The 25,034-nt window shown below is 33.6% G+C and overlaps 1 protein-coding gene across 1 annotated transcript; it reads right to left on the bottom strand.

Moving 5' to 3' along the window:
* Positions 1-16,408: 16,408 nt before the first annotated feature.
* Positions 16,409-23,588, bottom strand: LOC131668563 (E3 SUMO-protein ligase ZBED1-like). Its single transcript, XM_058942848.1, has 3 exons — positions 23,369-23,588; positions 22,760-23,000; positions 16,409-18,056 (listed from the first exon to the last, which is right to left on the bottom strand). Exons 1-3 carry the CDS (start codon positions 23,586-23,588, stop codon positions 16,409-16,411), a joined length of 2,109 nt encoding a protein of 702 aa, XP_058798831.1.
* Between the last annotated feature and the right edge of the window lie 1,446 nt (positions 23,589-25,034).

The following is a 25,034-nucleotide window of genomic DNA, read 5'->3' as shown; positions in this document are numbered from 1 at the left end:
CGACTTTTTTACGACTTTTTTACGACTTTTTTACGACTTTTTTACGACTTATCTATAAACCCAAGCCAACAACTTTTTTTACGACTTTTCTACGACTTTTCTACAACTTCTTTTACGACTTTTCTACGACTTCTATTACGACTTATCTATAAACCCAACCCAATAACCCAACAACTTTGTTTACGACTTTTCTACGACTTTTTTACGACTTTTTTAATAACCCAAGCCAACAACTTTTTTTACGACTTTTCTACGACTTTTCTACAACTTCTTTTACGACTTATCTATAAACCCATCCCAACAACTTTGTTTACGACTTTTTTACGACTTTTTTACGACTTTTTTACGACTTTTTTACGACTTTTTTACGACTTTTTTACGACTTTTTTACGACCTTTTTACGACTTTTTTACGACTTTTTTACGACTTTTTTACGACTTATCTATAAACCCAAGCCAACAACTTTTTTTACGACTTTTCTACGACTTTTCTACAACTTCTTTTACGACTTTTCTACGACTTCTATTACGACTTATCTATAAACCCAACCCAACCCAATAACCCAACAACTTTGTTTACGACTTTTCTACGACTTTTTTACGACTTTTCTACGACTTCTTTTACGACTTTTCTATAAACCCAACCCAACCCAATAACCCAACAACTTTGCTTACGATTTTTTTACGACTTTTCTACGACATTTTTTACGACTTTTTTACGACATTTTTTACGACTTTTTTACGACATTTTTACGACTTTTTTCTTTAACCCAACCCAACAACATTGCTTACGACTTTTTTACGACTTTTTTACGACTTTTTTACGACTTTACTACGACTTCTTTTACGACTTATCTATAAACCCAACCCAACAACTTTGTTTACGACTTTTTTACGACTTTTCTACGACTTCTTTTACGACTTATCTATAAACCCATCCCAACAACTTTGTTTACGACTTTTTTACGACTTTTTTACGACTTTTTTACGACTTTTTTACGACTTTTTTACGACTTTTTTACGACTTTTTTACGACTTTTTTACGACTTTTTTACGACTTTTTTACGACTTTTTTACGACTTTTTTACGACTTATCTATAAACCCAACCCAACAACTTTGTTTACGACTTTTTTACGACTTTTTTACGACTTTTTTACGACTTTTTTACGACTTTTTTACGACATTTTTTACGACTTTTTTACGACATTTTTACGACTTTTTTCTTTAACCCAACCCAACAACATTGCTTACGACTTTTTTACGACTTTTTTACGACTTTTTTACGACTTTACTACGACTTCTTTTACGACTTTTCTATAAACCCAACCCAATAACCCAACAACTTTGTTTACGACTTTTCTACGACTTTTTTACGACTTTTTTAATAACCCAAGCCAACAACTTTTTTTACGACTTTTCTACGACTTTTCTACAACTTCTTTTACGACTTTTCTACGACTTCTATTACGACTTATCTATAAACCCAACCCAACCCAATAACCCAACAACTTTATTTACGACTTTTTTACGACTTTTTTCTTTAACCCAATAACCCTACCCAACCCAATAACCCAACAACTTTGCTTACGATTTTTTTACGACTTTTCTACGACGTTTTTACAACTTATCTATAAACCCATCCCAACAACTTTGTTTACGACTTTTTTACGACTTTTTTACGACTTTTTTACGACTTTTTTACGACTTTTTTACGACTTTTTTACGACTTTTTTACGACTTATCTATAAACCCAACCCAACAACTTTGTTTACGACTTTTTTACGACTTTTTTACGACTTTTTTACGACTTTTTTACGACTTTTTTACGACATTTTTTACGACTTTTTTACGACATTTTTACGACTTTTTTCTTTAACCCAACCCAACAACATTGCTTACGACTTTTTTACGACTTTTTTACGACTTTTTTACGACTTTACTACGACTTCTTTTACGACTTTTCTATAAACCCAACCCAATAACCCAACAACTTTGTTTACGACTTTTCTACGACTTTTTTACGACTTTTTTAATAACCCAAGCCAACAACTTTTTTTACGACTTTTCTACGACTTTTCTACAACTTCTTTTACGACTTTTCTACGACTTCTTTTACGACTTTTCTATAAACCCAACCCAACCCAATAACCCAACAACTTTGTTTACGACTTTTCTACGACTTTTTTACGACTTTTTTCTTTAACACAATAACTCAATAACCCAACAACTTTGCTTACGACTTTTTTTCGACTTTTTTTACGACTTCTTTACGACTTTTTTACGACTTTTTTACGACATTTTCTTTAACCCGAACCCAACCTAACAACTTTGCTTACGACTTTTCTACGACATTTTTTACGACTTTTTTTACGACTTTTTTACGACTTTTTTACGACTTTTTTACGACTTTTTTACGACTTTTTTACGACTTTTTTACGACTTTTTTACGACTTTTTTAATAACCCAACCCAACCCAATAACCCAACAACTTTGCTTACGACATTTTTACGACTTTTTTCATTAACCCAATAACCCAACAACTTTGCTTACGACATTTTTACGACTTTTCTACGACATTTTTTACGACTTTTTTACGACTTTTTTACGACTTTTTTACGACTTTTTTACGACTTTTTTACGACTTTTTTACGACTTTTTTACGACTTTTTTACGACTTTTTTACGACTTTTTTACGACTTTTTTACGACTTTTTTACGACTTTTTTACGACTTATCTATAAACCCAACCCAACAACTTTGTTTACGACTTTTTTACGACTTTTCTACGACTTCTTTTACGACTTATCTATAAACCCAACCCAACAACTTTGTTTACGACTTTTTTACGACTTTTTTACGACTTTTTTACGACTTTTTTACGACTTTTTTACGACTTTTTTACGACTTTTTTACGACTTTTTTACGACTTTTTTACGACTTTTTTACGACTTTTTTACGACTTTTTTACGACTTTTTTACGACTTTTTTACGACTTTTTTACGACACCCAACCCAATAACCCAACAACTTTGCTTACGACATTTTTACGACTTTTTTCATTAACCCAATAACCCAACAACTTTGCTTACGACATTTTTACGACTTTTCTACGACATTTTTTACGACTTTTTTACGACTTTTTTACGACTTTTTTACGACTTTTTTACGACTTTTTTACGACTTTTTTACGACTTTTTTACGACTTTTTTACGACTTTTTTACGACTTTTTTACGACTTTTTTACGACTTCTTTACGACTTTTTTACGACTTCTTTTACGACTTTTTTACGACTTTTTTACGACTTTTTTACGACTTTTTTACGACTTTTTTACGACTTTTTTACGACTTTTTTACGACTTTTTTACGACTTTTTTACGACTTTTTTACGACTTTTTTACGACTTTTTTACGACTTTTTTCTTTAACCCAATAACCCTACCCAACCCAATAACCCAACCCAACAACTTTGCTTACGACTTTTCTACGACTTTTACGACTTTTCTATAAACCCAACCGAACCCAATAACCCAACAACTTTGTTTACGACTTATCTACGACTTTTTTACGTCTTGTTTACGACTTTTCTACGACTTTTTTTACGACTTTTTTACGACTTTTTTACTACTTCTTTACGAATTTTTTACGACTTTTTTCTTTAACCCAATAACCCTACCCAACCCAATAACCCAACAACTTTGCTTACGACTTTTCTACGACTTTTTTACGACTTTTCTACGACTTCTTTTACGACTTTTCTATAAACCCAACCCAACCCAATAACCCAACAACTTTGTTTACGAATTTTCTACGACTTTTTTCTTTAACACAATAACCCAATAACCCAACAACTTTGCTTACGACTTTTTTACGACTTTTTTTACGACTTTTTTACGACATTTTCTACGACATTTTTTACGACTTTTTTACGACTTTTTTTACGACTTTTTTACGACATTTTCTACGACATTTTTTACGACTTTTTTACGACTTTTTTACGACTTTTTTACGACTTTTTTACGAACTTTTTTCTTTAACACAATAACCCAATAACCCAACAACTTTGCTTACGACTATTTTACGACTTTTTTTACGACTTTTGTACGACTTTTTTTACGACTTTTTTACGACTTTTTTCTTTAACCTGAACTCAATAACTCGAACCCAACCTAACAACTTTGCTTACGACTTTTCTACGACTTTTTTACGTCTTGTTTACGACTTTTCTACGACTTTTTTTACGACTTTTTTACGACTTTTTTACGACTTTTTTACGACTTTTTTACGACTTTTTTACGACTTTTTTACGACTTTTTTACGACTTTTTTACGACTTTTTTACGACTTTTTTACGACTTTTTTACGACTTTTTTACGACTTTTTTCTTTAACCCAATAACCCTACCCAACCCAATAACCCAACCCAACAACTTTGCTTACGACTTTTCTACGACTTTTACGACTTTTCTATAAACCCAACCGAACCCAATAACCCAACAACTTTGTTTACGACTTATCTACGACTTTTTTACGTCTTGTTTACGACTTTTCTACGACTTTTTTTACGACTTTTTTACGACTTTTTTACTACTTCTTTACGAATTTTTTACGACTTTTTTCTTTAACCCAATAACCCTACCCAACCCAATAACCCAACAACTTTGCTTACGACTTTTCTACGACTTTTTTACGACTTTTCTACGACTTCTTTTACGACTTTTCTATAAACCCAACCCAACCCAATAACCCAACAACTTTGTTTACGAATTTTCTACGACTTTTTTCTTTAACACAATTACCCTACCCAACCCAATAACCCAACAACTTTGCTTACGATTTTTTTACGACTTTTTTTTTAACACAATAACCCAATAACCCAACAACTTTGCTTACGACTTTTTTACGACTTTTTTTACGACTTTTTTACGACTTTTTTCTTTAACCCAATAACCCTACCCAACCCAATAACCCAACAACTTTGCTTACGATTTTTTTACGACTTTTTTCTTTAACACAATAACCCAATAACCCAACAACTTTGCTTACGACTTTTTTACGACTTTTTTTACGACTTTTTTACGACATTTTCTACGACATTTTTTACGACTTTTTTACGACTTTTTTACGACTTTTTTACGACTTTTTTACGACTTTTTTCTTTAACACAATAACCCAATAACCCAACAACTTTGCTTACGACTATTTTACGACTTTTTTTACGACTTTTGTACGACTTTTTTTACGACTTTTTTACGACTTTTTTCTTTAACCTGAACTCAATAACTCGAACCCAACCTAACAACTTTGCTTACGACTTTTCTACGACTTTTTTACGTCTTGTTTACGACTTTTCTACGACTTTTTTACGACTTTTTTACGACTTTTTTACGACTTTTTTCTTTAACACAATAACCCAATAACCCAACAACTTTGCTTACGACTATTTTACGACTTTTTTTACGACTTTTGTACGACTTTTTTTACGACTTTTTTACGACTTTTTTCTTTAACCCCAACCCAATAACTCGAACCCAACCTAACAACTTTGCTTACGACTTTTCTACGACTTTTTTACGACTTTTTTACGACTTTTTTACGACTTCTTTTACGACTTTTCTACGACTTCTTTTACGACTTATCTATAAACCCAACCCAACCCAATAACCCAACAACTTTGATTACGACTTTTCTACGACTTTTGTACGACTTTTCTACGACTTCTTTTACGACTTTTCTATAAACCCAACCGAACCCAATAACCCAACAACTTTGTTTACGACTTATCTACGACTTTTTTACGTCTTGTTTACGACTTTTCTACGACTTTTTTTACGACTTTTTTACGACTTTTTTACTACTTCTTTACGAATTTTTTACGACTTTTTTACGACTTTTTTACGACTTTTTTCTTTAACCCAATAACCCTACCCAACCCAATAACCCAACAACTTTGCTTACGACTTTTCTACGACTTTTTTACGACTTTTCTACGACTTCTTTTACGACTTTTCTATAAACCCAACCCAACCCAATAACCCAACAACTTTGTTTACGAATTTTCTACGACTTTTTTACGACTTTTTTACGACTTTTTTCTTTAACACAATAACCCAATAACCCAACAACTTTGCTTACGACTATTTTACGACTTTTTTTACGACTTTTGTACGACTTTTTTTACGACTTTTTTACGACTTTCTTCTTTAACCTGAACCCAATAACTCGAACCCAACCTAACAACTTTGCTTACGACTTTTCTACGACTTTTTTACGTCTTGTTTACGACTTTTCTACGACTTTTTTTACGACTTTTTTACGACTTTTTTACTACTTTTTTACGACTTTTTTATGACTTTTTTACGACTTTTTACGACTTTTTTCTTTAACCCAATAACCCTACCCAACCCAATAACCCAACCCAACAACTTTGCTTACGACTTTTCTACGACTTCTTTTACGACTTTTCTATAAACCCAATAACCCAACAACTTTGTTTACGAATTTTCTACGACTTTTTTCTTTAACACAATTACCCTACCCAACCCAATAACCCAACAACTTTGCTTACGATTTTTTTACGACTTTTTTCTTTAACACAACAACCCAATAACCCAATAACTCAACAACTTTGCTTACGACTTTTTTACGACTTTTTTTACGACTTTTTTACGACTTTTTTCTTTAACCCAATAACCCTACCCAACCCAATAACCCAACAACTTTGCTTACGATTTTTTTACGACTTTTTTCTTTAACACAATAACCCAATAACCCAACAACTTTGCTTACGACTTTTTTACGACTTTTTTTACGACTTTTCTACGACTTCTTTTACGACTTTTCTATAAACCCAACCCAACCCAATAACCCAACAACTTTGTTTACGAATTTTCTACGACTTTTTTACGACTTTTTTACGACTTTTTTACGACTTTTTTACGACTTTTTTCTTTAACACAATAACCCAATAACCCAACAACTTTGCTTACGACTATTTTACGACTTTTTTTACGACTTTTGTACGACTTTTTTTACGACTTTTTTACGACTTTTTTCTTTAACCTGAACCCAATAACTCGAACCCAACCTAACAACTTTGCTTACGACTTTTCTACGACTTTTTTACGTCTTGTTTACGACTTTTCTACGACTTTTTTTACGACTTTTTTACGACTTTTTTACTACTTCTTTACGAATTTTTTACGACTTTTTTACGACTTTTTTACGACTTTTTTACGACTTTTTTCTTTAACCCAATAACCCTACCCAACCCAATAACCCAACAACTTTGCTTACGACTTTTCTACGACTTTTTTACGACTTTTCTACGACTTCTTTTACGACTTTTCTATAAACCCAACCCAACCCAATAACCCAACAACTTTGTTTACGAATTTTCTACGACTTTTTTACGACTTTTTTACGACTTTTTTCTTTAACACAATAACCCAATAACCCAACAACTTTGCTTACGACTATTTTACGACTTTTTTTACGACTTTTGTACGACTTTTTTTACGACTTTTTTACGACTTTTTTCTTTAACCTGAACCCAATAACTCGAACCCAACCTAACAACTTTGCTTACGACTTTTCTACGACTTTTTTACGTCTTGTTTACGACTTTTCTACGACTTTTTTTACGACTTTTTTACGACTTTTTTACGACTTTTTTACTACTTTTTTACGACTTTTTTATGACTTTTTTACGACTTTTTTACGACTTTTTTCTTTAACCCAATAACCCTACCCAACCCAATAACCCAACCCAACAACTTTGCTTACGACTTTTCTACGACTTCTTTTACGACTTTTCTATAAACCCAATAACCCAACAACTTTGTTTACGAATTTTCTACGACTTTTTTCTTTAACACAATTACCCTACCCAACCCAATAACCCAACAACTTTGCTTACGATTTTTTTACGACTTTTTTCTTTAACACAACAACCCAATAACCCAATAACTCAACAACTTTGCTTACGACTTTTTTACGACTTTTTTTACGACTTTTTTACGACTTTTTTCTTTAACCCAATAACCCTACCCAACCCAATAACCCAACAACTTTGCTTACGATTTTTTTACGACTTTTTTCTTTAACACAATAACCCAATAACCCAACAACTTTGCTTACGACTTTTTTACGACTTTTTTTACGACTTTTTTACGACATTTTCTACGACATTTTTTACGACTTTTTTACGACTTTTTTACGACTTTTTTAGGACTTTTTTACGACTTTTTTACGACTTTTTTCTTTAACACAATAACCCAATAACCCAACAACTTTGCTTACGACTATTTTACGACTTTTTGTACGACTTTTTTTACGACTTTTTTACGACTTTTTTCTTTAACCTGAACCCAATAACTCGAACCCAACCTAACAACTTTGCTTACGACTTTTCTACGACTTTTTTACGTCTTGTTTACGACTTTTCTACGACTTTTTTTACGACTTTTTTACGACTTTTTTACTACTTCTTTACGAATTTTTTACGACTTTTTTACGACTTTTTTACGACTTTTTTACGACTTTTTAACGACTTTTTTACGACTTTTTTACGACTTTTTTACGACTTTTTTACGACTTTTTTCTTTAACCCAATAACCCTACCCAACCCAATAACCCAACCCAACAACTTTGCTTACGACTTTTCTACGACTTTTTTACGACTTTTGTACGACTTTTTTTACGACTTTTTTACGACTTTTTTCTTTAACCTGAACCCAATAACTCGAACCCAACCTAACAACTTTGCTTACGACTTTTCTACGACTTTTTTACGTCTTGTTTACGACTTTTCTACGACTTTTTTTACGACTTTTTTACGACTTTTTTACGACTTTTTTACTACTTTTTTACGACTTTTTTATGACTTTTTTACGACTTTTTTACGACTTTTTTCTTTAACCCAATAACCCTACCCAACCCAATAACCCAACCCAACAACTTTGCTTACGACTTTTCTACGACTTCTTTTACGACTTTTCTATAAACCCAATAACCCAACAACTTTGTTTACGAATTTTCTACGACTTTTTTCTTTAACACAATTACCCTACCCAACCCAATAACCCAACAACTTTGCTTACGATTTTTTTACGACTTTTTTCTTTAACACAACAACCCAATAACTCAACAACTTTGCTTACGACTTTTTTACGACTTTTTTTACGACTTTTTTACGACTTTTTTCTTTAACCCAATAACCCTACCCAACCCAATAACCCAACAACTTTGCTTACGATTTTTTTACGACTTTTTTCTTTAACACAATAACCCAATAACCCAACAACTTTGCTTACGACTTTTTTACGACATTTTCTACGACATTTTTTACGACTTTTTTACGACTTTTTTACGACTTTTTTAGGACTTTTTTACGACTTTTTTACGACTTTTTTCTTTAACACAATAACCCAATAACCCAACAACTTTGCTTACGACTATTTTACGACTTTTGTACGACTTTTTTTACGACTTTTTTACGACTTTTTTCTTTAACCTGAACCCAATAACTCGAACCCAACCTAACAACTTTGCTTACGACTTTTCTACGACTTTTTTACGTCTTGTTTACGACTTTTTTACGACTTTTTAACGACTTTTTTACGACTTTTTTACGACTTTTTTACGACTTTTTTCTTTAACCCAATAACCCTACCCAACCCAATAACCCAACCCAACAACTTTGCTTACGACTTTTCTACGACTTTTTTACGACTTTTCTACGACTTCTTTTACGACTTTTCTATAAACCCAACTCAACCCAATAACTCAACAACTTTGTTTACGACTTTTCTACGACTTTTTTACGACTTTTTTAATAACCGAAGCCAACAACTTTTTTTACGACTTTTCTACGACTTTTCTACAACTTCTTTTACGACTTTTCTACGACTTCTATTACGACCTATCTATAAACCCAACCCAACCCAATAACCCAACAACTTTGTTTACGACTTTTCAACGACTTTTTTACGACTTTTCTACGACTTCTTTTACGACTTTTCTATAAACCCAACCCAACCCAATAACCCAACTACTTTGTTTACGAATTTTCTACGACATTTTTCTTTAACACAATAACCCAATAACCCAACAACTTTGCTTACGACTTTTTTACGACTTTTTTTACGACTTTTTTACGACTTTTTTTACGACTTTTTTACGACTTTTTTCTTTAACCCAATTACCCTACCCAACCCAATAACCCAACAACTTTGCTTACGATTTTTTTACGACTTTTTTCTTTAACACAATAACCCAATAACCCAACAACTTTGCTTACGACTTTTTTACGACTTTTTTTACGACTTTTTTACGACTTTTTTTACGACTTTTTTACGACTTTTTTCTTTAACCCAATAACCCAATAACCCAACAACTTTGCTTACGACTTTTTTACGACTTTTTTTACGACTTTTTTTTATGACTTTTTTTACGACTTTTCTACGACTTTTTTCTTTAACACAATAACCCAATAACCCAACAACTTTGCTTACGACTTTTTTACGACTTTTTTTACGACTTTTTTACGACATTTTCTACGACATTTTTTACGACTTTTTTACGACTTTTTTACGACTTTTTTACGACTTTTTACGACTTTTTTACGACTTTTCTACGACTATTTTACGACTTTTTTTACGACTTTTCTACGACTTTTTTACGACTTTTTTACGACTTTTTTACGACTTTTCTACGACTTTTCTACGACTTTTTTTACGACTTTTTTTACGACTTTTTTTACGACTTTTCTACGACTTTTTTCTTTAACCCAATAACCCAATAACCCAACAACTTTGCTTACGATTTTTTTACGACTTTTTTACGACTTTTCTACGACTTATTTTACTACTTTTTTACGACTTTTTTACGACTTTTTTACGACTTTTTTACGACTTTTTTACGACTTTTCTACGACTTATTTTACGACTTTTCTACGACTTTTTTACGACTTTTTTACGACTTTTTTACGACTTTTCTCTGAACCCAACCCAATAACCCAACCCAATAACCCAACCCAACAACTTTGTTTACGACTTTTCTCCGACTTACCTCTTTCTATTCGACCATCTCCCAGTCTGGATCGTTATGATCTTCTGGATCCCTCTCAAGCTCCTCGTCGCCTACTCCATCACAAGGATCCCCCCCTGCCTTCATGCATTGTTCAAAGTGGCCCCTATCCATTTGTATACATAGGCGAGCTCTTCGTAAAACTTGGAGCGTCGCTCTATGTATTTGATCGGGGGCCACATTTTCTGCCCACTCTTGTACAGCCTGCCAGCATCCATCTGCGTTGCCAGGTGGACCGTTAATGTAGATGGCCTCTTTGCACGTTCCCCAAACATAATAATCCAATGGATTATGATCTGGGGAACGTGTTGGCCATTCTACGGTACCACCACGGCCTATCCACTCAGGGTAAGACTGGAAAAACATAGAGATCAGTATACTTTTTTTTATAAATTAATAAAAAACAAACAGTAATCAATTACCTCGTCGAGATAGTCCCGGACAGGCTGCGCAAAGTAGGCTGGGTCTCCGTCGTGCATCAGGATGATGTTATTTTGATCTGGGAGGACGTCATCTAGAAGAGCTGGCAGATCGATGTACGCACCAGCATTGAGGTTTCGCGGTAGACGGAATGGACCCACAATTCGGTCACGAATCACACCAGCCCATACATTTACGGCATATCTATGCTGCGAACGATCTAAATTATGTTGAAAAATATTGTTAAATATTTTGTTGTGCAAGCAAATACAATATTATTCTTAAAATATACCTTCTCGCACCGCAAATGGATTCTCGTGGGCCCACACATGTTCATTGTGTTGGTTGAACATTCCGATTCGCCCGAAAGTGGATTCATCCGTCCATAAAATGCGATCCAAGATGTTAGGATCTTCGTCAACCGCGTCCACAAGCCAATGACAGTACCTCAATCTCTGTTGCGGATCTCCAGGTTCTAATAAATGATTAAACGGTCCATTGTCTTTAATACAAACCGAGATATAACTGATCAAAACATAAAAATAAATACGGTGTCCGTCAGCATATCAAAGTTACTACAGGATCGACCTCCTGTCATTACATGCGAATACATAACCGCTATAAATAACAAATTATGCACTTACCTAGTGACTGCACTCGCCGGAGATGATACGCATGTTGACCATCATCCTTCATGACCCGTTGTACAGTGCTGTACGAACACGCCACACCTAACGCCGCCGAGACTTGCCGCGAAACAGATCGCAAGCTGTCTGTCGGATCGGCGGCGAAAGCTGCGACGATAGGGTCATGAAGGCGATCGCGTTGGCGTTGGCGTCCTCCATCAGGATTCCTGACCACGACACTGCCCGTTTCCCTCAACCTCCTCACGGTATTTTCTATCGTCCGAGGATTGGGGTGTTGTGCTCTGAGAGGGTAAAGCTCAGCGTACCGTCGAGCAGCTGCATTCGCATTACCCTCAGCCCAGCCCAAGCACAACACCATATCGGTGTACTCCTCGTTGGAATAAGCATTTTTTCTTGCCATTTTGCAACGATGGAGTACACCGTGTCAAGAAAATTTTGCAACTAAGTCTATCAATAGTAATGAACAAATGAATAGCAAAAAAAAAAACATTACTATTCATATGTTTGGAACTATTGATGTTTGACTGTTTGAGAGTTTGCATATTACAAAATATTCAAATCCTTGAACTATCGAAAATTCGATGCTTAAGTTGAGATAATTAAATAAATAGCGTTAAATCCATTACCCTATTGCAACTAATGCAGACCATTAATTAATTAATTTATTGATTGATTGATTGATTGTTTGTTTGATAAATGTATTTCACGTATTGTATTGTATGTAGCTACAATGTAAGTAATGCCTATTGTAACTATTCGTATAGTTTAATATGCGTTTATTAAACATACAAGTAATTGCACAATGTGCAATATTTTCGTAAAAGCGCATGTAGTACACATGTTTTTATTGATTTCATAAAATTCATGTTTTTTACGATACAAAACAATGTAATGCATTATTACATTGCAACGTATTTTTTAATAATTTTATCCATATTATTATTGATATTCATAATATCAAAATACGTCAACATAACGGCTGCTAGCAGTAACAGGTCAAGAGTTGAGCACCTCTGTCACCTGTTGAATAACATGCACGAGTCGACCTCCCTTCTCCGTCGCGACTCGCCGTCGCGCGGCCCGTCGGCCGTAGCCAGCCGCTCATTGGCTGACATTCAATCGCGATTATCTAATTGACTAATTATCAAAAAAAAATTTTAACTGTGCCATTGTAACGGTGGTTCAAAAAAAAAGAGAGAATAAGGAAAAAAAATACCGACCACACATTTAGCTCGTAAATTAAGATGAAAAACTGCGTGCGGATGAATAAAAACGATTTTTCCTGTGAACGGCAGTTTTCGGCTCGTGCATCTGGCGACTTTCGGGTACTGGAGATTATCAGGGCGATTTTACGATCGCGTCATCCGGAGTAGTCAGATTGCGCGCATGTTTAGAAAGAAGAGATCTGTAGCGCACATGTGCATCCTGCCAACAGTACTATTATTTTATTTTAAATAATTTATTTTCATTTTTGCTAATTTCTTTTAAATTAAAGGAAACAGATTTGCTTGCACGTCTCTCGAAAAATTGCGAAATTTGTCTTCCCGTATTTATTGGTTCATTTTCTTTACGAGTTTCGTATATATAATTGTTGGGTGCGCTCAACTTTGCGTTAGACAATTTAAGAATGGCTTGAATGAAAGTTATTAATTATATTTGTTGCAATTAACTCTGATTTTTTCAGCATTTCTCAAAACTTTTTAATAATCAATTAATAGTTAAAACTATTAATATCCTAATTGTTCTTAGATAAATGTAATTCTTAACTTTTGTTCTATCATTTAGTTTTATTATAGATTAAGAAACATTTTTGTAAAATTAGAGTACCACACACACAATTAATTTTAAATAAAATTAGTTTAAATAGATAAAGGCCAGAATAGTACATAGAGGGCCATCTATGCGAAGAGGGCCCAAAACACTAAAATGAAGCCACACCCGCACACTCCGCCCCCGGCCAATTAGGATTCGAACCTTGCTTACGCTGAGATACTCCCCAAATTTTCCAACTAATTAAGTTAAGAAAATTTTAGTTCTTCCTGCCCAAAAATGACAAAGATTTTCGAGTGGGAGTCTCTTGTAAAAAAGTATAAAAGAGATCTTTTCACGAAAATTCAGGCATTATTATTTTTTTCGAAATTCAGTTCGTTCAAAGTTAGCAGCTCAGATTTAGTTCATTCAATTCTATTTTGAATTCGTTAGCTATTCTTCAAAGTTCGTCCAGACCTAGTTAATCTTTTTGTGTGTGTGGGAAAACCATTATAAAAGTGAGTAAGAAAAATTAAATAAAAATTTTTACATTCTAAATACTCTCCTTTAACTTCTCTCTCCTTACTCTTCCTAGTTTCGCGTACGGGATTTTCTTTCTTAGATAGTTACACTCGATTGCCAAGCGTGTGGTCGAGTGCATATTAGATAGGCTCCCTTTACGTTATTTTATTGCCAAGAGTGTGGTAAAATAACGCGAAGTATTGCTATATTGCCTAGCGTGTGGTACAGCAAAGCTTCGATCCTCCGTCGCCGAAAAAAGGAATTTCCCGCGATAGTGGTAACGCACGTCCCGGTTATTGTCCGCAAGGATAGACCAAAAAGTGCGCCTGAGAATTGTTTCGTCAACCGACGTCACACCATCTTATTCCATTTTTCAAAACGAATCGAATGGTACCAAACTCTTCATATGTTTCAGAATCAACCTGTATATTGAATAATTTTAGAACAAAAATCAGATATCATAATTATTGTATTGAATTTTAGGGATCTTACAATTATTCGGTTTGAGGTGTACCCGGGTAGTCGGTTATTCGGTTACTCGAAATCGGTGAACCGGTTAACCGAATAGTGCGGTTTTCCGGTTGCAGTTAACCGGTTAACCGAATAGTGCGGTTTTCCGGTTGCAGTTAACCGGTTAACCGAATAATGCGGTTTTCCGGTTGCAGTTAACCGGTTAACCGAATAATGCGATTTTTCGGTTGCGGTTAACCGGTTAAATAAAATTTCAAAATAATTTGCGATAAAGAAATAGTAGGGTTATCGACTTAGTTTTTTCGTGAATTGCGTTTTTGTTTTCTGTTAGGCGTGCGAAAAGTGTGCAACAAAGGGAGAAATGGGTGTGTCGCGATAGCTAGCACATTTCACGCTTGCCAGTGTGAGATTAGGGCGAGCAAACAATCAAATTTGTCATTTTTCGGCGTGCGGAGATTTTTGAGTTTGTGTGCAAAGTGAGTAGGAGAGCGTACATACATATCTTCGATATCGCAACATTAATCACGAGATGCAAAGAAAGACGAGAAAGGGAGAAACTCAAGAAAAAGGATTTTCTTCTTTCCTTATCTTTCTAGTTTTCGTGAAACCACGTTACATACACCGCATTTCATTTTCGTATTCTCGTCGTACAGTTCAACGTTAACGCGAAGGAGAGTGAGTGTAAAAGGGAGCATTGTGATTGCAGGTTGGTGCCGGTTAGTTGTGCGTATCACATTACATCAGAGTCAATTCGAGTGAAGCGTCGTTATTACAGATTCGAAGGCGAGCCCATGAAATGAATGACCTAGTGCATGAAACTACTATACGCGCTCTTTACACCCTGGTAAAGTTCGCTTTAAACACCTCGAGACATACCTATTGCATAATTGTATTACACAAACTAAAAACTACGATATGCTCCATTCACACCCTGAAGAAGGTGATCCTGGACACTTGGACACTCACCTAATGAGTGTCCAGAGTGACCTGTACCCTGTAGACTCCGGGAATGGTCACTCTACGCACCAGGAAACTGATCAAGTTGTACATCGATAGTTAGCCCGCCAGCGGCCTGCTAGCAGGGAGCTAGCAGGCTGCTGGCGGCCCGCTGGTTTTGACTGAGATTACTGTCAAAAAATAAGTATTGTACATTGATTAATCATCATTTTTTATTTTATACAATATCTCTTTTTATACAATATCTTTTAATTGTCTTTGCAAAGCGTAAATATAAATTTTTACAATAATTATAATTATCTTTTCAAGTAACATTTTCACACATTATGTACATTAACAAAATAGTTTTACATTGTGATTAATACAATGTCTATTATAATATGTAAATTATTAATAAAAAATTAATAAGTAAGACAAAATAACGTAGAACAAAACAATATATATATAATGTAGAAGAAGAAAATTATACATATTGTAGAAACAAACGTATTATTGTAACATAATAATTGTAACATAATAATACAAAACAATGAATACGTAACATCAAGTACTTATATTAACTTATCGGTCTGCCATGAAATGTCGATTTTGGTATAAAAATGTTAATAAATTAACATTATTAGGACCTAGACAGTTTCTATTCGGAGTGACAATATTTCCAGCAGAGGAAAAAGTCCTTTCTGACGCTGCTGAAGTTGCTGGAACTGATAAAAACTGTAAGGCCAATTTGAAAATCAGTGAATACTTATCAGAATGATTTTTCCACCATTGTAGTGGATCCAAATTTCTTCCTAACTCTGGTTCTGCCATGTACATTTGTAGTTGACTCTGCCAATTACTTGCAGGTACACTTCCAAAAAGAAAATCAAAGGCAGATGATTTTAGAACCGGTGAATTAGTGTCTTCCGTATCCATAGGTTCACCTACATTCAAGAGTCCTTTGACGTAATCAACTACTTCTTGTTTCATTTCGGCACTCTCACAGGATAAAGACTTATGCCTTGGATCAAAAACTTGAGATATGTGCATAATATCTATTTCAAAGTCGTTTTCTTCAAACCGAAATCGCCGTTTTAACGAAGAGATTGCTTCTTTTTTAAACTTTTTTGAAACAGCATTATCTTCTGGTGTTGTAGCTAAATGATTAGAGATTATTGAGTGAATAACTGGGCGAACAACAGAAATAGTAACATCTGTTTGGCTACAAAAAATAGTCGTTGCCACTTGAAAGGCTTTTAACATAACCAATAATTTCTCCATGTCGACCCAGTTACTCTCAGTAATTTCTAGCTTTTGTGCAACATCTCTTTTTGTTACTTGTCTGTCTGCTAATACTGCAGAGATCGGAGTTTTGTTTTGTACTAAACTTTCAAACATGAAATATTTAGAATCCCAACGAGTATTACAACTTTGAATCAATTTTTCCTTCTTCATATCCATTTGAATTTGGCGTTGAGCTAAAGAATTGCTGGCGATATTCGATCTCCGAAAATGTGAAACAACTGCTTGTCCTTTAGATGTCAAAGATTCATAATCTGGTACAGCTGCAAAGCAATCGTGTACAACTAATTGTAGTAAATGGGCATTACATTTTACACTATACGGTATTTCAGGTAGCAGATTACAAGCAGCAATAATTGCTGATGCACTATCATGAACAATAGCTTCCACTTTATTCTCTAAGTCCCAATCTTTGATAACGGTTTTTAGTTCATTGGAAAAGTTGAGAGCAGTTGGTCTTGCAAAAAGGACTTCGTTACAAAGCGTTGCATGATGCATTTTGCAGTTTTCATCCAGATATTGCGCCTCGACTGAAAGATAGCTATTTTGTGCCCTTGATGACCACTCATCAGTTGTCAAAGATACTTTTTGCGCTTTGCTTAAGTCTTTTTTAATTTTCAACTTAACTTCCTCAAAATAGCATTCTAACCGTCGAAGTATTGTCTTTTCGCAAGGCACTTTGTAACCTGGTTCTAACACATCCATAAAATCTCTAAAACCAGATGTTGAGACTAAAGAGATGGGAAGAAGATTAGTGGCAATTAATTTTGCAGTTGCTTCGGTTATAACCTCTTGACGTTGAGCAGAGCATACACCTGACCCATCATTTCGTCTCTGTCGCTTTCGCGGGATGTGATATTCTTGAGATTCAGTAAACGATAAAGTAGAAGCTGACAAACTTGAGCTGCTGCTTGCATCATGGTTTTCGCTGAAAACAAATTATACATTTTTGATACATTTATAATAAATATAATAAAATATAAGGATTAAGAAGATAAAAGACAATTAAAGGGCAATTAATAGGATTAAAAACAATTTCAACACGGGTATTAAGACAAAACTAAGTTTTAATGTATTTTAAAAATATATATTTTATAAATAAATGATTAAAAAATTTTAAAAATATCTATCAAAGTTAAATTATTTCTTAAGTTACAATTTTTAAAATATAATAAAATGTTTCAAGTTTTTTATAATTATATTAAAATAATTCCACACAAAAACAAGTAAACACAAATAATCACCTATACTCGAAATGTAGTAAAAGTGTAAAAGCATTTAATGAGTAAAAGTAAAATATAAATTACAAATATTATTATCATCGTTCGTTTCTGTGACAAACTAAAAATTAGATTTATAGACTGAATAATAAGCCATAGGGGTTGATCTTTTGCAATTCTCTCAAATTTGAGAAATATTGTTTCCAAATAATATTAAATAAATAAAGGAATTTAGAAAAAATTAGAAAAGGAAATAATATTCGTTAAAGAAAAAATTTCTTAATATAAATAAAATTCTAAATTATTGAAATACCTCGGTTCTGTAGTTGAAATATCAAGTGGGCTCCTTTTGTGAATCGATTTTAAATGATTTGAGATGGCTGAAGGTGAATTTGAATAACTGATGCTTTTATTGCATAAATTACAGGTTGCGCTCTTTTTATCGTCAGCAATTGTAGCGTAATTCCATACCCAACTATTCATTCGATTTGACATTTTGCTATCTAATAATAACACATGCCAATATTTTATAAACAATAAAACTTATTTTTTGTGAACAATTTATATATGCTGAAGTAACATATTTGATGTTACAGATGCGCTGCGAGCAAGTTGTATAGAGAGGCTTGGATTCAATTGACAGTAATGTGCTATTTCGCGCGTGTTGTATGTATTATACGAAATAACATTTTATGCATCCCCGCGCGTGCTCGTGCGTTGCGGTTAATTGATTAATTAGATTCTTTAATAAGATTTCAGCGCTGGATTAATTCGGTGCTTGTTTTTCCGCTTGATTTTTTTTTTATACTTTAACGTCTGCAATTTTCGTAACGAAAAAAAAGAAGAAAAAAAAAACAAAAAATTTTTTTTCTCTTAATTCTCGTTTCGTCGTCGTCGTTTTTTTCCGCTGTATACCTACCGAAACGATTTCGGTGTCGCCCGCCACGTGATGAAGATGCCATTGCGCATCGAAACGTCACATCATTAAAATAGTGTTTTTTCATTTAAAACACCCTTGGCTCGGACCGAAGTAAGACGAAACCTATCTGAAATCAAGAGACTAACTTTATTTTATTTTTATTTATTTAACTTGGGGTGGGTGGGGTTTGCTCTTTAAGATAAAATAATTCTTAATTTAAGACAACCTCTGCCAATAAAAACAAGCAATTTAATTAATTAATTTGTAATTTTTTGAAGTTTTTTTGAACCTTTGATGTACGTGTATACATAATTACAAACTTTTGCAATCATTTTTAAAGGTTTAACTGGCACTCGAGTGATAACTCTTTTTCGTGGAACCCAAAAACAACATTTTTTTATCTTCTACCTGCGTTTTTAATTATTTTTGTTTTAAAAAAGTTATATTAACTTATTCTGTGCATACTGACCTTTCACTTAAGGTAACTTATATTTTTGCGCAATTTTTTTTTGCATGGCTATTATCAGAAGAAAATTAGAGTTATATCGTTATCACACCGATAGTAATAATAAAAAAAGATTGCTCAATAAGTATTATAAAATATGATACCTACGAGTATAATCCCTATTAATAAGAAAATGCAAAAAAATATAAAAAATTAATCAAAAAATTTTATCCGGTTAATCGGATTAGTTAACCGGATCGGTTAACGGTTTTGCAGTTAACCGGTAAACCGCAACCGATAAAACCGGCAATTCGAATAACCGGTTGTAAACCGAATAAAATCGGTTAACCGATTAACCGGTTAACCGAATAATAAGAGCCCTATTGAATTTATATAAACTGACTTAAGAGATATAAGAGGTTCTTGAAAAATTATAAATTAACAGCTCATTGAATAGGATTAGATTAGTGATTTAAAACAAAATAATAATAAGTAAAGGTAATTTTTCAACGAGCTGCTAATTTATTATTTGTCAAGAACCTTTTATATCACTTTTATAACTGACTTAAGAGATATAAGAGGTTCTTGAAAAATTATAAATTAACAGCTCATTGAATAGGATTAGATTAGTGATTTAAAACAAAATAATAATAAGTAAAGGTAATTTTTCAACGAGCTGCTAATTTATTATTTGTCAAGAACCTTTTATATCTCTTAATTTCAGTTTATCTAAATTCACTACACTAATTATGATATCTGATTTTTGTACTAAAGTTATTCAATATATATAACTGTAGTACAAAAATCAGATAATCTAATTATTTTACTGAAGTTATATAAATAGAAATTAAGAGATATAAAAAGTTCTTGAAAAATAATAAATTAGCAGCTCGTTGAAAAATTACCTTTACTTTTTATTATTTTGTTTCAGATCACTAATCTAATCCTATTCAACGAGCTGCCAATTTATTATGTTTCAAGAACTTTTCATATCTCTCAATTTTTATTTATATAACTTCAGTAAAATAACTAGATTATCTGATATTTATTCTAAAGTTATTCAAAATATATAACTTTAGAACAAAAATCAGATATCATAATTATTGTATTGAATTTATATAAACTGAAATTAAAAGATATGAAAGGTTCTTGAAAAACTATAAATTGACAGTTCGTTGAAAAGGATTAGATTAGTGATTTAAAACAAAATACTAATAAGTAAAGGTAATTTTTCAACGAGCTGCTAATTTGTTATTTGTCAAGAACCTTTCATGTCCCTTAATTTCAGTTTATATAAATTCACTACACTAATTATGATATCTGATTTTTGTACTAAAGTTATATACAGGGTGGCCCATTTTAAGTGATCCACTCAGATATCTAGATTGGAGTGAGTTTTATCGAAAAAAGTTTCAGACAAAAGTTACTCAACTTTGAGGGGGCCATATTTCTATGACCTTGGATTTGACCTTGGAGGTCATGTTCAAGGTCATTTCAAGGTCAACTTTGTTTTTTTAAATAGGAATCCCCATTTTTGACCCCGGATTCGGAAAGAGCGGGAAATTTTACGTCCAAAACGGTATTTTTAAATTTTTTTTCATGGCCTAGAGAAGGTCGATTTAAGGTCAAATGCTTGAAAAACTGCCTAAAAGCGTTTTTTTAATTTTTAAGATATCGAAAAATGACCTCTACAAAATTTGTTCAGAATAGAGTGGGCCACCCAATGCACCAAAAACCTTTGACCTTTAACCTCATTTTGAAGGTCATTTCAAGGTCGAAGTGTTTTTTGTAATGGAAACCCCTCTTTTTGACCCCGGATTCGCACATAGCGCGAAACTCAACACAATACCTTATCCAAACGTCGGATTTCGTGCTATGTGCGTATCCGGGGTTAAAAAGAGGGGTTTCCATTACAAAAAACACTTCGACCTTGAAATGACCTTCAAAATGAGGTTAAAGGTCAAAGATTTTTGGTGCATTGGGTGGCCCACTCTGTTCTGAACAAATTTTGTAGAGGTCATTTTTCGATATCTTAAAAATTAAAAAAATGCTTTTATGCAGTTTTTCAAGCATTTGACCTTAAATCGACCTTCTCAAGGCCATGAAAAAAAATTTAAAAATACCGTTTTGGACGTAAAATTTCCCGCTCTTTCCGAATCCGGGGTCAAAAATGGGGGTTCCTATTTAAAAAAACAAAGTTGACCTTGAAATGACCTTGAACATGACCTCCAAGGTCAAATCCAAGGTCATAGAAACATGGCCCCCTCAAAGTTGAGTAACTTTTGTCTGAAACTTTTTTCGATAAAACTCACTCCAATCTAGATATCTGAGTGGATCACTTAAAATGGGCCACCCTGTATATTGAATAACTTTAGAACAAAAATCAGATATCATAATTATTGTATTGAATTTATATAAACTGAAATTAAGAGATATAAAAGGTTCTTTTAAAATTTCAACAAGCTACAAATTTATAATTTTTCAAGAATCTTTCATATCTCTTAATTTCTATTTATATAACTTCAGTACAATAATTAGATTATCTGATTTTTGTTCTAAAGTTATTCAATATATATAACTGTAGTACAAAAATCAGATAATCTAATTATTTTACTGAAGTTATATAAATAGAAATTAAGACATATAAAAAGTTCTTGAAAAATAATAAATTAGCAGCTCGTTGAAAAATTACCTTTACTTTTTATTATTTTGTTTCAGAACACTAATCTAATCCTATTCAACGAGCTGCCAATTTATTATGTTTCAAGAACCTTTTATATCTCTTAATTTCAGCTTATATAAATTCACTTCAGCTTTGAATACCCATTTTTGCTCTCATTTTTCTTCCATGCGAGAGAACCATTGTCCGTATACTTGCGCTAATCACGCAAATACCGACGCTTGGAAGTTTCCCACATTACACATTATTTATTTTTGATTTTTAACCTGTACGCTCTACCTGTTGTTCTCGTATATAATTTTTCTAGTTTTGATTCGTTGCCGGTAGATGACATTAGGTGATCCGCGAATGCTATTTGTAAGTTTGCCGGCAGTTTTCCCGTTGCAGTTTTTCAACTGGTATACCAGCTAAATATTCCGTCAGATACAGCGATTTAAATTTCGTTAATTCGTTGTTTAATCCTGTGGTGAACTCCACAATACTCGCCTCTTCTTTTTTCATCGAAGGCAAATTCTCAATATTTTGAGAAATTCTGTCAGTTATCACGGCTAGATTACCGAATCGCATCTTCAAAGAATTCATGACAGCTTTGGCTGATGACGTGGGAGCTAATAAGATTTTGTTTTTAAACTTGGCCTCTAACGCTAATTGCTTTTTTGTAAACGAACTATATTATCGCTATGTTATATTCAAAATCGTTGGTTGAATCGCGAAACATTTTCTCAAAGAAAATCGATTCAAAAGAATCCTCAGTGAATTCAAGTAATTCTTTAAAAATAATGGACATTCCCTTAATCACGATCCTCCCTCACTGGAGGCAACGTCTCTGACCGCGCGCAAAGTTTCCATTATTGCTTGCCCGATAGAAATATTCATGTCAACACTTGCATTATTATTCGCATATACATTAAAGACGCGCATTCGCTTGATTGTTCATATTTTGGCTACTAATGGCAAGGTGATTAAAAGTTGATACCTTGTCTTTCGCTTTGAAGATCTACATCGTCACCTGATCTTATACTATCTTCTTTTTGATGTGCTACGTAGCGATAAACTTGATTGCCAGGTGGAGAATCTATTCTAGGCCGCTCTACTGCGATAACGTCTGCTTTTATGGGGTAGTGCGCTTGCTGCACTTTGTCACTAGGTTGTTGATCTATCGAACCTTGACCTGTTGGTTCTTGAAGGGTTATCATACGTGATCTATTTCCTGCTGTGCGAGACAGTCGTCTCTTTTGCAGCTCGTTTTGTTCTTTTAACTGTAACCTTTGTAGTTATTGCTAGAGCTGCACGCATACTTCGCGGCATTGTTGTAGACGGATAATTCGTGTGAATTTTATGACACAAATATACACTTATGCTCGTGACCTTGTGAAGACAGATTAGCACGGCAGAGAGTGAAAACCAGGGAAACCACTAGAAAGCGAACATTCTCCGTTACGAATTCCTGATTTAGCCTCCGTTACAGTCCAGGTAATCTAGATTCGACTCAATGCTTTTTGCAAATTAATTTGAAGATCAAACTTCATTTCACCAAATTGCTTGAATGTCGACCCTGAATAAAAAATCTAAATATGTAAAGAGGAAATAATCTATTTCACGAATCTAGATGACTCGATCCGCGACTAGCCTTACAAATTATTTAAGAAAGAATAGTCTGGAAGATAGAATGCTCCTATTGCTAAATTGTTCATTCGGGCGAAATCTATTGTTAAATAGTACTAATCTCTTTCTCACCTCGATATAAGAAGCGCAAATAGAATAAGTCACACTATTTAAACAATCATTCCGAGGATTAGTGCCGTTACCAAAGCAGTTTTGTAAAATAGAATTTGATGTTCAAATAAATTTGCATAAAAATCTTCGATTGACTTTAACTAGACCACTTGATTGTTATGTATTTAGATGTGCTGAATAATCTTCATCACATCAGGTTGAAGAGTATTTGAAAGTGAGACGTTTTCATTGCAGCGGAATCGAAATTCGACCACGAATTCGGAAAAAGCGAAAAATTTTACGTTTAAATACTTGTTTTTGCGTTTTATCAACATGACTCTTGTAGGTCATCTGAAGGTCAAACAAGTGACAGACCAAATTTGCTTTAGACCCTTGTAAGCCGGCATTTAATATGTCCTATGTGCTTTAATCATAAACACTCATGTATTATTGTATGCTTAAATCAATGGTGAGATTTATCTAAGGCCATTGTGTCAAAGTAAGAGGATATTTCAAGGTCAATTTGTTCATTTTTCAAGTAACTGATATAACTCCATACTTATAAACCCCAATTTCCTTAATCGTCGTGCCCTGTGACCTGTGATTCTATAACTACACACGGTTAACCCCAATAATACATTAAATGCCCAATAGGCCCAATTTTTTTAATCCTTTTACTTGCGAGGCTGTAACCTCAGACTCACAGTAATATAGAGGTCATTAGAACTTTACTTAGAGGTCAAAGGGAAAAGAAATGTGTGTTATGATGTACAATCGATGAACATATTGATTCTCAAGTTCTGCAACTTGCGAAAGTCATTCATAGGTATTGTTTCAATTGAATGAATAAAAACCGTTAGCGGCTCGAAATATAAAGGGTAGATAGAAGAGGATGTGAGTCCGCTAAAAAATATTAAAGGACGAAG

This window comes from Phymastichus coffea, unplaced genomic scaffold (genome assembly GCF_024137745.1).
Source record: "Phymastichus coffea isolate CEN01 unplaced genomic scaffold, Cenicafe_Pcof_1.1 PCOF00080, whole genome shotgun sequence".
In the NCBI taxonomy this organism is placed as follows: Eukaryota; Metazoa; Arthropoda; class Insecta; order Hymenoptera; family Eulophidae; genus Phymastichus; species Phymastichus coffea.
The sequence above is the reverse complement of the archived record's forward strand: the minus strand, read 5'-3'. Positions and strand labels throughout refer to the sequence as shown.

Bases quoted from the DNA above. Each gene is read 5' to 3' on its own strand.
- LOC131668563 (XM_058942848.1), bottom strand. From the start codon at position 23,588: ATGATAACCCTTCAAGAACCAACAGGTCAAGGTTCGATAGATCAACAA. The intron at 23,001-23,368 runs GTATCAACTTTT...AAATCTTATTAG, and splicing joins TCTTCAAAGCGAAAGACAAG to CTCCCACGTCATCAGCCAAA. The intron at 18,057-22,759 runs GCAAACTTACAA...ATTTGTTTTCAG, and splicing joins CTGCAACGGGAAAACTGCCG to CGAAAACCATGATGCAAGCA.